This window comes from Nomascus leucogenys, chromosome 2, assembly GCF_006542625.1.
Source record: "Nomascus leucogenys isolate Asia chromosome 2, Asia_NLE_v1, whole genome shotgun sequence".
Taxonomy (NCBI): Eukaryota; Metazoa; Chordata; class Mammalia; order Primates; family Hylobatidae; genus Nomascus; species Nomascus leucogenys.
The window spans coordinates 18,496,204-18,512,687 of NC_044382.1; the positions used below are offsets into that span (position 1 = coordinate 18,496,204).

At 47.1% G+C, this 16,484-nt stretch overlaps 1 protein-coding gene across 1 annotated transcript in view; it reads right to left on the reverse strand.

Annotated features, from left to right (window-relative positions):
* Nucleotides 1-16,484, reverse strand: part of FABP6 (fatty acid binding protein 6) — a 47,884-nt gene that overhangs the window by 20,578 nt on the left and 10,822 nt on the right. The window contains exon 3 of the mRNA XM_003268601.3: nucleotides 1,948-2,031. Coding sequence (XP_003268649.2) covers nucleotides 1,948-2,031 — 84 coding nt within the window. The remainder of the gene's footprint in view (nucleotides 1-1,947; nucleotides 2,032-16,484) is intronic.

The following is a 16,484-nucleotide window of genomic DNA, read 5'->3' on the forward strand; positions in this document are numbered from 1 at the left end:
TTTTGACAAGGTCTCGCTCTGTCGCCCAAGCTGGAGTACAGTGGCAAAATCATGGCTCACTGCCACCTCAACCTCCTGGGCTCAGGCAATTCTTCTGCCTCAGTCTCCCAAAGTGTTGGGATTACAAGTGTGAGCCACCATGCCTGGCCACCATCACCTTTTTTTTTTTTTTCTCTGAGACAGAGTTTAGCTCTTTTTACCCACGCTAGAGTGCAGTGGCATGATCTCGGCTCACTGCAACCTCTGCCTCAAGGGTTCAAGTGATTCTCCTGCCTCAGCCTCCCGAGTAGCTGGGATTACAAGCACCTGCCACCACACCCGGCTAATTTTGTATTTTTAGTAAAGATGGGGTTTCACCACGTTGGTCAGGCTGGTCTCGAACTGCTGACCTCAGGTGATCTGCCCACCTCGTCCTCCCAAAGTGCTGGGATTACAGGTGTGAGCCACTGCGCCCAGCCCACCATCACTTTGAATGAACATATTGTAATCCATTGTACAGACATATCACAACTTACTCAGTCATTCTCCTTTTGTTGGACAGTGAGGTTAGGAAAATAAAATTGTATACATCAATAGGAAACACCACAACATGGGAAAAACAAAACCAATAGCATTATTCAAAACTATGTGTTAACATGAACAGTATTATTTGAGGCAACTGGGATAGAGCTGAAATTCCACTGGATGGTCATGGGTCATAAACTAGTGGAGGATAGTGACCTCTGAGATGGTGACCAGGGACAAGCTGGGAAGTTCTGCAGGGCAGCCACCTCACTGGGAACAGTATCTGCCAGACAGGGAAAACCTTTATTTTCTGCTTCTGTTCTGTGTCTCTGACTGTTCCACAACCCACTTTTGAGTTGAGTTGATGGGATTTCTTTCTCTTTCTTTCTTTCTTTTTTTTTTTTTTTTTTTTATAGAGACAGGGTCTCCCTATGTTACCCATGCTGGTCTTGAACTCCTGGGCTCAAGTGATCCTCCTGCCTCAGCTTCCCAAAGAGTTGGGATTACAGGCATAAGACACTGCACCTGGCCAGTTGATGAAATTTCTGACTGTTATAGACAAGGTCCTTTGAGTCACAAGTCAAGAAATCCACTTGAGGCCAGGCATGGTGGCTCATGCCAGCCACATTGGTTGGCCGAGACAGGAGGATCACTTGAGTCCAGAAGTTCGAGACCAGCATGGGCAACACAGGGAGACCCCATCTCTACAAAATTAAAAAGAAAAAGAAATACACTTGAGGCCAGGTGTGGTGACATACACCTGTAATCCCAGCACTTTGGGAGGCTGAGGCGGGAGGACCGCTTGAGGCCAAGAGTGCAAGACCAGCCTGAGCAACATAGCAAGACCGTGTCTCTACAAAAAATTTTAAAAATTAACCAGGCATAGTGGCACGTGCCTGTAGTCCCAGCTAATAGGGAGGCTGAGGCTGGAGGATCTCTTGAGCCTAGGAGTTCAAGGCTGCTATGAGTTATGATTACACCACTGCCCTTCAGCCTGGGTGACAGAATGAGACCCTGTAATAAAAACTGTGAAAGAAAGAAGAAAAAGAAGAAAGGAAAGAAAGAAAGAAGAAAGAAAGAAAGAAAGAAAGAAGAAAGAAAGAAAGAAAGAGAAAGAAAGAAAGAAAGAAAAGAAAGAGAAAGAAAGAAAGAAGGAAAGAAGGAAAGAAAGAAAGAGGAAGGCAAAACCTACTTGAGCTAGCTTAGTTATAAAAAATAAAAAAGGTGATTTATGAAGTTGAACCATCAGCATGTATAACTGCTGATATTTGATCTTTTTGACCTATAAAAACAACAATTTCAGATGGTGCAACCTAATATTCTAACAATGCAGAAGGATCTCAAGGAGCCCAGGGATAGGAAACAAAGTCTAGGTTCATGAGGAATTAGAACCAGAATCTGAAAAACGTCAGGAACCCTTCCCTCCTTTCTTCTACCCCACACCTTTCCTTTCTGTGTCTGTTTCATTCTCTGAAGGTCTCCTTTCTGGCTCACCCACGTGCACGCAGACAACACAGCTCTCAGAACCTAAGTCAGAAGAGAAATAATCTGATTGGCCTATCCTGAGTCAAGTGGGCATCACTGGTCCAATCAGCTCTGTGCAGGGAGGCAGAGCTCTTCATGGCAGCACTCTTCATTGCAATCTATGGAAACTGATTTGAGCAAAAAAAAAATTTATCAAAAGGATATCGACTGGATCACAGACTTTTCAGTCTTGGAAAACAGAGACAGGAGAGGACAAACAGCTAGAACCACAGCCACAATCACATCACAGAAATGATTTTGTAAGGATTCTGCGGCCAAAGGCTGGACTGGGCAGTTTGCACCCTTATCAAGGGTAGCACTGCAGGTGGACCCTGCAGCCACCATTCCCCTGAGCATAGAATATGGCCACCACCACCAGAATGGATTCTCTTGTGCCTGCTTATTTGTATTATGAGCTGCAGAGGCTGAGCCCACCTCATGGCCATGCACCCTCATTGCCATCAGGCGATGGGACAAACGGGACATGAGTACTGGCCTTTTCAGATTTGTACTAGAAGGTGGGCCCACCTTTCACTGGGCCCCATGTAATGAAAATTTCTCTAAACATAGAAAAGGATACAGATGCTTGATCCCACCAAAAGGGTCATGTGGTACCAACCATCTCGACCATGAGGGCCAACTGCTCTGGGTGGACAGTTCTTGAAGAAGGGACTGTGGGCTGGATAAGTGCCCAAAGAGTGTCCATGACAGTTACCTCTCCCCAAAGATTCTACCCGGCTCATGTGCCTTCTATGAAATCTTTCCTGCTCCCAATCCATCCCATCCTGGCTCTTTCCCACTTAGAACCTGCATAGGAGGGCTGGGCATAGTGGCTCACACCTGTAATCCTAGCACTTTGGGAGGCCGAGGTGGGCAGATCACTTGAGGTCAGCAGTTCAAAACCAGCCTGGCCAACATGCTGAAACCCTGTCTCTAAAAATATTTTTAAAATTAGCCAGTTGTGGCCAGGCGCGCTGGCTCATGCCTGTAATCCCAACACTTTGGGAGGCCGAGGCAGGCAAATCACAAAGTCAGCAGATCGAGACCAGCCTGGCTAACACGGTGAAACCCTGTCTCTACTAAAAATACAAAAAAATTAGCCGGGCATGGTGGCGGGTGCCTATAGTCCCAGCTACTCAGGAGGCTGAGGCAAGAGAATGGCGTGACCCCGGGAGGCGGAGCTTGCAGTGAGCCAAGATCGTGCCACTGCACTCCAGCCTGGGCGACAGAGTGAAACTCTGTCTCCAAAAAATAAAAATAAAAATTAGCCAGTTGTAGGGCCAGACGCAGTGGCTCATGCCTGAAATCCCAGCACTTTGGGAGGCCAAGGTGGGCAGGTCACGAGGTCAGGAGATCGAGACCAACCTGGCTAACATGGTAAAACCCCGTCTCTAGTAAAAATACAAAAAATTAGCTGGGCATGGTGGCAGGTGCCTGTAGTCCCACCTACTTGGGAGGCTGAGGCAGGAGAATCGTTTGAACCCAGGAGCCAGAGGTTGCGGTGAGCCAAGATCGTGCCACTGCACTCCAGCCTGGGCAACAGAGCGAGACACCATCTCAAAAAAGAAAAAGAAATTAGCCAGTTGTGGTGGCAGATGCCTGTAATCCCAGCTACTCGGGAAGCTGAGGCAAGAGAATAGCTTGAACCCAGGAAGCGCAGTTCACAGTGAGCTGAGATCACACCATTGCACTACAGCCTGGGCGGCAAGAGGGAGACTCCATCTCAAAAAAAAAGAACTTGCACAGGAAGGCACAGGATGAAATTGTTACCATTGTTTTTCTATCTGAGATATAAGCAGCTGGAAGGCAGGAAGCCTGCCGTATGTTTCTGTTTGGCCTGTGCAGGGCAGGGCCTATAACTGTGCAGTGTCTATACCTGGGCCTTTACATACCTGTTGGTTGGCTCAGGCATCAGCCAAGGCTCTTACAGATCTAAGTAGCAGACACTGACTCTGGGTGACAAACCAAAAAATAAAATTTTTGGAAACGTATGCAGTAACTCATAGAAGGGATGAAAAAGCTCCACCACCAGGCCTCTAGATAGCACATAGCACCAGGGAGCAAGAAGGAAGGGACAGTCCCTGGGGCACTGCCATCCCATTGATTACCTTCAACAATCCTTCATCCTTATAGTACTGCACTCATGACTCAAAGTACCAGCTTGGACAGTTACAGGCTCTGTCACTTGGACAAGTCACTTAACCTCTGTACTTGGGTGTCCTCGTTGACAGAATAGAATTAAAAATAAAGCCCACTTCCTTAACTGGCAATGGGAGGGTTGGATGCTCAGTACATGAAGACCCTTAGAAAAGGGGTCAGCACCTAGCAAGCACTTCATAAATATCAGCTACTAAAAAATACCAGGAGAGAAAGCCCAATGGGCTCAGCCGAGGACATGTATTCCCTCTGGGGGTGGGTGAGGCAGGTGGAGGCTCTTAACTGATAGTCCCACAGAGACCCACATGCAGCAGCATCTTCAAGGAGTAGCTCTTCAAGAAACACAGAAGTACACTGACAGAAGAAGGGGGAAAGGATACTGGGCAGGCAAGAACATAAGTGCCCATGATGACTTCTCAGCTCCCCAGGACAGAAAAAGGGTCCGACTCCAACATCTACAGGTTTGATCTAGGGCAGTGGCCGGGAAGAAGAAAGAAGATTGAGAGGCATGTCTAACAACATCCAAGCAACCTCCCTACCAAAGCAGCCCATGACCCTTGAAAGATATTGCTTCAGGAGAAAGTCAGATGGCAAAAGGTCATCCAGCTCCCATGCATTCATTGCCCCCTCTCCTGCTGCTGGCAAACCGTGATTAATTCCTGTGGCAGCCGCAGGAATCATTCCTAATGAATTTCTAATGAACTCATTTGGTGTTAATGCGGTGTGTAATTCTGCAGGACACTCATAATTTAGCCTTATTAAATCTCTAGTTATTGGGAACTACTATTGCTCTAAGCTCATAAGCAGAAGAAAAGTAATTATGCAGAGCAAGCGGTTAAATTATGAAAAGGATTGGACATTCTGAGAAGGCTGAGACGTGGCTGCTCCTGTGTTTTCTCCTTGGGGTGCACTGCTCTACAAAGGTGAGCAGGCTGTGCAGGTCTTCGAGCTGAGGCAAGAATGCCCACCTTAACTTCTGTTCTGCAGTGTTAGAGCTGTGCAGGCTGCCCCTGTGTTCTGGTATTTTTAAGGGCCAACCAAAGGTGGCCCTGTCCCCAAATGATCTACCCCACTTGCCCACTGCTTGGGCCTGAATTTCCACCATAGGGATAGATTCCTTCATGTTTGAGGTGCTGTTCCAGGTTGAAAGGTAATTTGTACCACAGTTCAGAAAGCAGTCACTGATAGGTTATCTCATCTGATGATCACAGCTTCCCGATTACTGTCATTAAACTCCTTTGACAGATAAAGACATTAAAGTTCACAGAGGTGAAGCCACTGGGTTCCCAAGGTCATCGCCGGGTGCCAGAACTAGGAACAGAGCCCATATATCCTGGTAACCAGGTGAATTCTCTTTCCAGCTTACCTGTAATTTATTGCCTGCTGTGCTTTTCATGCATATGTGACTCACGCTTCCACCTGGATCACATGTTTCTTGAGGTCAGAGCCCTTTCTGTGATCTGCTTTACCTGTTTGACTTGCCTTGGTACAGAGGATGGAGCTGCAAGGCTCCCCTGGTCAGATCAGGTCAGGTCTCCTGAAGACACCAGGAGGATTCTACCATGCACAGGTTGATTGTATGTTTCTTTTTCCCAGTTCGTCCTGAAACTTTATTTTACTTTTGATTAAAATGTGTGTCTTAGGTTGCTTTCTGTTGCCACAACTGAATACCTGAGACCGTGTGTGTATATATATATATATAAAAACTGGACGCAGTGGCTCATGCCTGTACTCCCAGCACTTTGAGAGGCCAAGGCTGGGGGATTGCTTAAGGCCAGGAGTTTAAGACCAGCCTAGGCAACATAGTGAGACCCCCGTCTCCAAAAATAAAAGAAAAGAAAAAAAAGAAAATGATTTATTGTAGTTTTGGAGACTGGGAAGTCCAAGGTCTAGGGGGCACAACTGGTGAGAGCCTTCTTGCTGGTGGGGACGCTCTGTAGGATACCAAGACGGTGCGGAGCATCACATGGCAAGGGGAGCTCACTGACAGCCAAACTGGCTTTATTTATTTATTTATTTATTTATTTTAATTTTTTGAGACAGGGTCTCACTTTATCACCCAGGCTGGAGTGCATGGGGCAATCACAGTTCACCGAACCCTCAACCTCCCAGGCTCAAATAATCCTCCTGCCTCAGTCCCCCAAGAAGCTAGGACTACAGGTGTGGGCCACCACACCTGACTAATTTTTTTTTTTTTTTTTTTTGTTGAGAGCAGTTTAACCATGTTGCCCAGGCTGGTCTCAAACTCCTGAGCTCAAGTGATTCTCCTGCCTTGGCCTCCCAAGGTTCTGGGATTATAGGCATGAGCCACCATACCAGACCTTTATTTATTTCTGAGAAAGGGTCTTGCTTTGTTGCCCAGATCAGATTGCAGTGATGCAAAGATGACTCACTGCAGCCTCAGCCCCTGGAGTAGCTGGGACAGCTGTGAGCCACCACACTTGACTAATTCTTTTTTTTTTTTTTTTTAGAAATGGGGTCTCCCTACTGGGTGCTGTGGCTCACGCCTGTAATCGCAGCACTCTGGGAGGCCAAGGCAGGCAAATCACGAGGTCAGGAGTTTGCGACCAGCCTGGCCAACATGGTGAAACCCCATCCCTACCAAAAATACGAAAAATTAGCTGGGTATAGTGGCAGGCACCTGAAATCCCACCAACTTGGGAGGCTGAGGCAGGAGAATCACTTGAATCCGGGAGGCAGAGGTTGCAGTGAGCCGAGATCACACCACTGCACTCCAGCTTGGGCAACAGAGTGAGACTCCAAAAAAAAAAAAAAAGAAAGAAAGAAAAAAAGAAATGGGGTCTCCCTATGTTGGCCAGGTTTGTCTTGCATGCCTGGCCTCAAGCAATGCTCCTGCTTTGGCCTCTCAAAGTTCTGACATTATAGGCATAAGCCACGGTGCCTGGCTCCCACTCTCATGATAACTAATCCACTCTTATGATAACCCATTAATCCTTCAATTTATTAGTGGATTAATTCATTAATGAGGGCAGAGTCTTCATGATCCTATCACCTCTTGCTATGATTACATGGGGAATTAAGCTTCAACATGAGATTGAAGGGGACAAACATTCAAACCATTGCAATGTAGATTCAACTTTTTTCTTTTTTTTAAGAGACAGCATCTTGTTCTGTCACCCAGGCTGGAATGCGGTGGCATGATTTTAGCTCACAACAGCCTCAAACTCCCGGGCTCAAGCGATCCTCCCACCTCAGCCTCCCAAGTAGCTAGGACGAAAGGCATGCACCACCTCACCTGACTAATTTTTTTTTTAGACAAAGGATCTAGTTATATTGCCCATGATGGCCTTAAACTCCTGGCTTCAAGCAGTCCTCTTGCCTCAGCCTTTCAAAGTGCTCAGATTACAGGCATAAGCCATTGAGCCCAGCCTTAAACTTTAAAAATAATTTAAAATCGTTTTCTTCTGATGATAAAAGTAACATAAAATTCAGAAAAATGCATAAAATTCAGAAATTTTTTACATAAAATTCAGAAAAAATGCAGAAAAGTCCAAAGAAGATAAAGATGGCCGGGCACGGTGGCTCACTCCTGTAATCCCAGCACTTTGAGAGGCCAAGGCGGGCAGATCACCTGAGGTCAGGAGTTTGAGACCAGCCTGGCCAACATGGTGAAACTCCGTCTCTATTAAAAATACAAAAATTAGCTGGGGGTGGTGGCAGGAGCCTGTAATCCAGCTACTGAGGAGGCTGAGGCAGGAGAATCACTTGAACCCGGGAGGTGGAGGTTGCACTGAGCTGAGATCATGCCATCGCACTCCAGCCTGGGGGACAAAAGGGAGATTTCATCCCAAAAAAAAAAAAAAAAAAAAAGGAGGTCAAGATGACCTACAATCCCATCTCTCATATGTATCTATTGCTTAACAGTTGGTGTGTATTTACTTTCAGGCCTTATTATATGCACATATAAATACACATACAAACATTTTATCCAAAATGGGAACATACCATATGTACTGTTTTGGAAATACTTTTTATTAAACTTGGAAACATGACATTTTTGAAAGATGAATTTACACTGTTGAATAATAAATACAAACTAATTTAGCAAGAATGTCCTTGGTAACTCCTCTCTGTTATAAAAAAGAAACAAAAGAAGGGTGATTTAGAGCAGAAAAACTAAATAACCCCACACAAAAGCCAGAAAGAAAATTTGACTATTGTTACCTTGTCTCCTAAAATGTCTTGGTTATCCATTTAATTTGGGTGTTTGGCATGAAAAAGCTGATGGATGGAAGATGCAGGCCTGGGAGCAAAGTCATGTGACCCTGTGAGTCGGGATGAATGGATTGGGCCTTGGGAGTTTAGAGGTAAACCTAGGTTCGTGGCCCTTGCCCATTTCCCTACCTCTTCTTCTGTCATACCCTCAGTTTCTGCTGCAAACTCATTTCCACTGGAATCCCCTAAACTCACTGTGCTATTTTGCATTTCCTTGCCTTTGCACTTTTCCTTCTACCTAGAATGCCCAGTAGCATAAATGGGAAAAAAATTGACTTTCATGCAACGTCTAACTCAATTATGTGCCTATGAGGAAAATAAAAAGAGCTGTTTGAAGGGCAAAGTAGGTTTTTTGTCTATATGGAAGGAGGTCCCGGGGCAGGTGGGAGTAAGGTTTTTTTCTCCTTTGAAGGTGGAAACACTCTAATCACAGCTTGCCTTGGTGCTGTGTCTAGCATCCATGACCCAGGCACTGCCGTGCATGTCCAAGCCACCCTGGACTTGACCTCCTCATTCCTTAGTGGTGTTCTGGTCTGTAAGTCCCTCTCCTATTTCCTATTTCTTCAGTCCCGGGTACTTATAGCCAAGCAGCCCTCAGGGCTGTGGGTATGCACTTTGTGGCTGTTTAGATGTGGGTAGGAAAAAATAATGTTGCCGTCGATGTAACCAGTATGTGTGGCTCTGTGTAGAAATGCATATTGCCCGTGTGCATTTATGTCTGTGGTACTATACATAGATTTGCATGCATGTATGAAACATGATGTATATGTGTCCTTCTATCTGTGTACCTAGGAGGATGTATACTTTTCTCTGTGTATATTAAGTTTGAATCACTGCGGATAGATGCAGAATATTATGTGGTATTTTTTTTTTTTTTTTTTGAGACAGAGTCTTGCTCTGTTGCCCAGGCTGGAGTGCAGTGGCATGATCTCAGCTCACTCCAGCCTCTGCCTCCTGGGTTCAAGTGATTCTCTTGCCCCAGCCTTCCAAGTAGCTGGAATTACAGGCACGCATCACGCCCCGCTAATTTTTTGTATCTTTAGTAGAGATGGGGTTTCATCATGTTGGTCAGGTTGGTCTTGAACTCCTGACCTCGTGATCTGCCCTCCTCAGCTTCCCAAAGTGCTGGGATTACAGGCATGAGCCACCGCACCCGGCCTGCTTTTATTATACATACATGTAAAGCAGCATGCACTTGTGCTCAGCTGTGACTTTCTATATATGGCTCTAGTTGTTTGTATACAGATATATGGATATGTATATGTGGGAGAATGTGTTTATGGAAGGAGGGTATCAGTTTGCTGCCTTAGGCTACAAGGAAAGAAAAAGAAAAGAAAGAAAAGAAAAAAGAAAAGAGACCTTGAACAATAAATCAAGTTAATATCTCTCATGACTAGAATTCCAGAGATGGGAAGAGAGGACTCTCAAGTTGGCTGATTGTGTGGATCAGTAATGGCATTAGAGGCCCTGGGTCATTTCCACTTCTCCACTCTCTTAATTCTGCATCCTTAAGGTCACAAAATGGCTGCAGCATTTCCATACCCCACACTCTCACATTACAGAATCCAATGACAGGTAAATGAGTCTTCACTTCTGAGATGACTTTCTTAAGAATAAGGAAAATCTCACAGAAGCCCCAAGCCAACTTCTTTCCACGTGTCATTGGCTAGAATGTGGTCACATAGCCCAAAGGTAAACCAATCTCCATCAGAGGGACTAAGACCACCAGGGCTGGCTTAGACTAATGAAGTTCCTTCTCCTGGAGCAGGGGTTGGAATCAGCCTTTCAGAACACAAGGCTGCCTGGAGAAATGGTGGGCATCTGACAGAGTTCATCAGGAAGGGGGAAGCCTGCAGCACCTGTGATAAAGGAGTGTGCACACGTGTGCAGGCATGTCTGTTTATAAGTGTACATGACTTTGAACATGTATGAACATGCGAATACATAATGTGTGGGGGTATTTCAGTAACTTCTTTTTCTTTTTTTGAGATGGAGTCTTGCTCTGTCACCCAGGCTAAAGTGCAGTGGTGTGATCTCGGCTCACTGCAACCTCTGCTTCCTGCTGAGAGAGCAAGTCCTGGCCAAGATGACAATCTAATCATTAATGATATCTTGTCTTTGTCTGGGAGGCCTTGGGTCCCATGCCAGATGGAAGACTCAGCCCTTATCATAACTGCCAAAACCACAATACTGGCAGTGGGAGACGAGACTACCACATATGTTTTTTTTAATTCTCTGAGAGACTTTCAGTTTTGGGCTTCTCTATCTGAGGCATCACTGGTCCCCAAAAAGCCAATGGAAAACCTTAGCTGTTATGCCCCCTTTCTTTCCCACCCCCAGACCATCCCTACCTATGGAGCTGGAGACCTCGGAACACTATTTTCTCAGAAAGCAGGAAGCCTGAGCTCACGGCTGCTAGCAGGGTGAGGCTTCCTACCTGGGATAGGCCCTGAGCACTTGGCTTCCTTCCCCCTCCACAGCAGTGTGTTTCCCAGTAAAGAAAATAGGATGCGGCCATGTGCAGTGACTTACACCTGTAATCCCAGCACTTTGGGAGGCCAAGGCGAGTGGATCACCTGAGGTAAGGAGTTCGAGACCAGCCTACCCAACATGGCGAAACCCCGTCTCTACTAAAAATACAAAAAATTAGCCGGGCATGGTGGTGGGCGCCTGTAATCCCAGCTACTCGGGAGACGGAAGCAGGAGAATTGCTTGAACCCAGGATGTGGAGGTTGCAGTGAGCCAAGATTGCGCCACTGCACTCCAGCCTGGACGACAAGAGAGAAACTCCATCACAAAAAAAAAGGAAAAGAAAATAGGATGCAGGGGATGATGGGGAGCTGGGGAGGAAAGACATGGGCTGAGCACGTTCATGCACCACTCATTGTGTGCCCCTCGTGGAATTTCACTCCATCTCCATAGTGAACTTTTTTTAAAAAATGTATTATTTATTTTTATTTTTATCTTTATTTTATTAGAGATGGGGAGTCTCACTCTATTTCCCAGGCTGGAGTGCAATGGCAGGATTATAGCTCACTGCAGCCTCCAACTCCTGGGTTCAAGCAATGCTTCCGCCTCCCAAGTAGTTGAGACTACAGGACTACAGGTGCATGCTCCACAGCAAGGACCCTGTGGGGTTTTTTTTTGTTTTTTTTTTGAGACGGAGTCTCACTCTATAGCCTAGGCTGGGGTGTGGTGGCACAATCTCGGCTCACTGCACCCTCCGCCTGGCCTAAAAGTCCTTATTTTTTGGAGATTTATACTGAAATATTTACAGATGAAATATAATGTCTGAGGCTGGGCGCGGTGGCTCACACCTGTAATTCCAGCACTTTGGGAGGCCAAGGTGGGCAGATCACCTGAAGTCAGGAGTTCGAGATGAGCCTGACCAACATGGTGAAACCCCATCTCTACTAAAAATACAAAATTAACCGGGCATGGTGGCGCGTGCCTGTAATCCCAGCTACTTGGGAGGCTGAGGCTGGAGAATTGCTTGAACCCGGAAGGCGGAGATTGCAGTGAGCTAAGATTGCCCCATTGCACTCCAGCCTGAGCAACAAGAGCAAAACTCCATCTCAAAAAAAAAAAAAAAAAGTAATATAATATCTGAGATTTGGTTCAAAATAATTGGGTGGGGTTGGGTGCAGTGGTTTGCACTCATAATCCCAGCTACTTGGGTGGCTGAGGTAGAAGGATTGCTTGATCCCAGGAGTCTCAGACCAGTCTGGGCAACATTGCAAGACCTTTTCTCAAAGAAAAAAAAATGGGGTGAGCATTGTTAAATAAAATTTATGAGATGCCATTGTTTTGGACTGAACTTCTGCACTGGGCCCTAACAAATCAGGCCAAAGCAAACTGGAGTCACTCATTCTGAGGGGCCATGTAATCAAACTGAACTTAGAAATAGGCCAGTTTTCCAAAAAACAGGAGATTCACAGCAGCTAGCTAAAATGCCCTAATCAACCTGAGGCAGCATGATAAGGAGGTCCCCTCTGCTTTAACCCTACAAGAATGTAACTTTGAAATAACTAATCCACTTTTTGTTCCCTGTTTCTGCTTTCTTCAACATTTTTCTGCCTATGAAGCCAAGCTTCTGGCAGGGTATGGTGGCTCAAGCCTGTAATCCTAGCACTTTGAGAAGCTAAGGTGGGCAGATCACCTGAGGTCAGGAGTTCGGAGACCAGCCTGGCCACCACAGTGAAACCCCGTCTCTACTAATAATATAAAAATTAGCTGGATGCAGTGGTGCATGCCTGTAATCTCAGCTACTTGGGGGACTGAGGCAGGAGAATCGCTTGAACCTGGGAGGCGGAGGTTGCAGTGAGCCGAGATCAAGCCATTGCACTCTAGTCTGGGCTACAAGACTACCTCAAAAAAAAAAAAAAAAAGCCCAGCTTCTCTGGTCACCTCATTGGAGCACCTTTCTGTTTTGTATATGGGATTCTGCCCAATTCATGAATTGCTAAGAAAACCCAGTTAAATTTTTTTTTTTGAGAAAGAGTTTCGCTCTGTCCCCCAGGCTGGAGTGCAGTGGTGCAATCTCGGCTCACCACAAGTTCCACCTCCCGGGTTCACGCCATTCTCAGGCCTCAGCCTCCGGAGTCGCTGGGACTACAGGCGCCTGCCACCACGCCCGGCTAATTTTTCTTTTTTTTGTATTTTTAGTAAAGATGGGGTTTCACTGCTTTAGCCAGGATGGTCTCGATCTCCTGACCTTGTCATTCGCCCGCCTTGTCCTCCCAAAGTGCTGGGATTATGAGCGTGCGCCACCACGCCTGGCCAAGCCAGTTAAATTTTTGAAACTCAATCTGTTGACATTTTGCTTTTTGACATGGTGAAGTGGGGGAGTGGGTGGGGTAGAATAAGGTAGGATTGGCCATGTTGATCAGTATGGAGCTGGGCTGTGGGCACATGGAGTATTATATGTTTGTATATATTTGAGTTTCTTCATAAGAGAAAAAAGTTTTCGAAGCGTTAAGTGGAAATAAAGGAGTCACTTTCTCAGAAAAGCCTTTGTGGCCCTCCAGGCTAGTTCAGGTCCCTTTTCTATGCTGCCATGCCACTTCTCCTTCGTGGCACTTCGATGAATGATAATAACAATACTGAGGATTGTGTCATCTCGATATCTGTCTCCCCTGTAGAGAGCAGAAAGTAGAGTCTGCCTAAATCCCTGCTTCCACTCAAGAGCACATTTGGTGAAAGAATAAATGAAGAATGAATCAATGAATGAATGGCTGGGTGCGGTGGCTCACACCTGTAATCCCAGCAGTTTGGGAGGTGGAGGCGAGCAGATCGACTGAGCCCAGGAGTTCAAGACCAGCTTGGGCAACATGGTGAAACCTCATCTCTACAAAAAAATACAAAAGTTAGCTAGGCGTGGTGGTGTGCACCTGTAGTCCCAGCTGCTCAGGAGGCTGAGGTGGGAGGATCGCTTGAGCCTGGAAGGCAAAGGCTGCAATAATCCATGATCATATCACTGCATTCCAGCCTGAGTGATAGAGTAAGACCTTGTCTCAAAAAATAAATAAGTGAATGAATGAATGAATGAGTTCAAAGAAACCTCACTGTGGGCTGGAGAAAACAGGAGAGGGGGCTTCCTGAAGAAAGAGAGGAGGGGGCGGGGAAAGAGAAAAGGTGAGGGGGCAGGAAAGAAGAAGGGTGAGAAATGAGAAGGGGAGAGGGAATCCCACCTGGCTCCTCCCCCAACTCTGACTTTACTTATTATTTTGTTATTTAATTGTATTGCATTGCATTTGGCTACCATTCCTATTTTAAAAATGTTTAAATTATTGTTTTTAAATAGGTAACACATTCACTTCTCTTAATATCCAAGAATAACAAAAGAGATATGGGGGAAATCTCCCACCCCGCCTCACTCCCATCCCCTTCCACCCTACCCCCCACCCTAGCAAACAAAACCACTAGTTTCTTTGGGGAATTTTTGTTTTATTTGAGACAGGGTCTCACTCACTCCAGCCCAGGCTGGAGTGCAGTGTTGTGATCTTGACTCACTGCAGCCTCGACCTCCTGGACTCAAGTGATCCTCCCGCACCAGCCTCCCAAGTAGCTGAGACTACAATTGCATGCCTCCACATCCTGCTAATTTGTGTATTTTTTTTTTTAGAGATGGGGTTTTGCCATGTTGCCAAGGCTGGTCTGGAACTCCTGGACTCAAGTCATCCTCCTGCCTCAGCTTACCAAACTGTTGGGATTTCAGGTGTAAGCCATGGCACCCAACTCAAAACTACTAGTTTCTTATGTATTCTTCAAAGATACATGTGTACATGCACACAAATATGTATACATTCATACGTGTATATATATGACCCTCTTGTAGGGTTAAATCCCCTGAAGTAGAACAAGTGGGTCAGAGGATTGCCAGATACTGACGAAGCCTCCATGAAGACTGTGCCAGTTCATACTCCCCTGGCAATGCTAAGGCCACCTTCCCCTCTCCCCACTCAAGGGCTGGGTTTGAAGGATTAGGTGTGGCCAGGCCAGGAGGAAGTGTGGAGCCATCCCAAGAGATGCCCATGGCAGGAGAACACAGATGAGACAGCTGGGGACAGTAACACAGACCTCTCCTCAAACTAAGGACTCACCAGGCGCGGTGGCTCACTCCTGTAATCCCAGCACTTTGGGAAGCCGAGGCAGGTGGATCACCTGAGGTCAGGAGTTCAAGACCAGCCTGGCCAACATGGTGAAACCCCGTCTCTACTAAAAATACACAAAATTAGCTGGGCATGATGGTGGGCGCCTGTGATCCCAACTACTCAGGAGGCTGAAGAAGGAGAATCTCTTGAACCCAGGCGGCAGAAGTTGCAGTGAACCAAGATCTTGCCATTGCACTGCAGCCTGGGCGACAAGAGGGAGACTCCGCCTCAAAAAAAAAAAAAATAGAAAAAAAGGACTCAACTGGCGTTTGTATCCTCTGTTGTTCCCTGCAGCCTCTGTCCACAATGGCAGAAAGAGCTAGGGCCTGAGAGTTGAGAGTTCAGAGTTCAGTTGGGGACTCTGGGCCTAGGTCTGCCACCTCTGCTCAATATGTGGCCATGGGTAGGCCACTTTCTTAAGAATAATGACTAACTGCAGGCACAGTGCTAAGCATGTTGCATGTGTGTTCTCCCATAACCCTAAGAGGCTGTCACTTCTGCAGCCCGAGCTCAGAGAGGTTAGGAACCCTGTCTAAGGTCATCCAGCTATTAAGCAGTAGAGTTGGGATTTGAACCCAGACTTCACACTAATTTCACTGCTGGAGCCTCAGTTCACCCCTTAGTGAGATAAGGCAGCCAGACTCTGCCTAAGCCTTTTCCATCACAGGACGTCCTGTGTGGTGCGCCTGCACGGTGAGTGGCACAGTCGGAGGGCCCCTGGCTGGGGTAGGTGGGAGGGATGTGGAGCCCCCTCCGTGGGGAAGACCATGTCCTGCCCCACTTCTTGTAGGACGGCCTGTCTCTCCTCAGCAGTCCTTTCAGGAGGCTTCATTGCCCCGGGCTGGTGTGGGGATTCAGGTTAGGCTGTGAGCTCCCTGGTGGGCGGAGATCCCACTGGGACACGTCTGTGTCCCTCCCCGCGCCGGACACTGGGGCTCACCACAAGATAGGCTTCCATGCGGGTTTGCTAATGGAGACGAAGGAGGGAGCAGGGGATGAAGATAGCAGGGGGAGATGCCAGGTAGGGAGAGAGGGAGACAGGAATGGTAAGAGAGAGAGGAAGTGCGAGGCCTCAGTAGGTGACAGCCGAGCCCCGCCCGCCGGCCCCAGGCCGACGGGGAGCAGGGATGCCGCGACCTGGAGCGCCCACTGGTGGCCGGCTTGGCACGGCACGGCCCGGGGTGGTGCAGGATGGGGTGAGCACAGGGGACCAGGGGGCTGCCCCGGTTCCCACAGCCATCGTCTCTAGGGGTGGCCGAACCTGCCACTACTCCAAGTGTCCGTCCTCCGAGGGAAGCCATCTTAGTAACAACAACAATGAGACTCTCACAAAGACAGTCACAGAGAGACAGCTGAAAGGAGGAAAAGGGCGTTGAAGCCATGACAAGTCTGTTATTAGCATCATAGAGA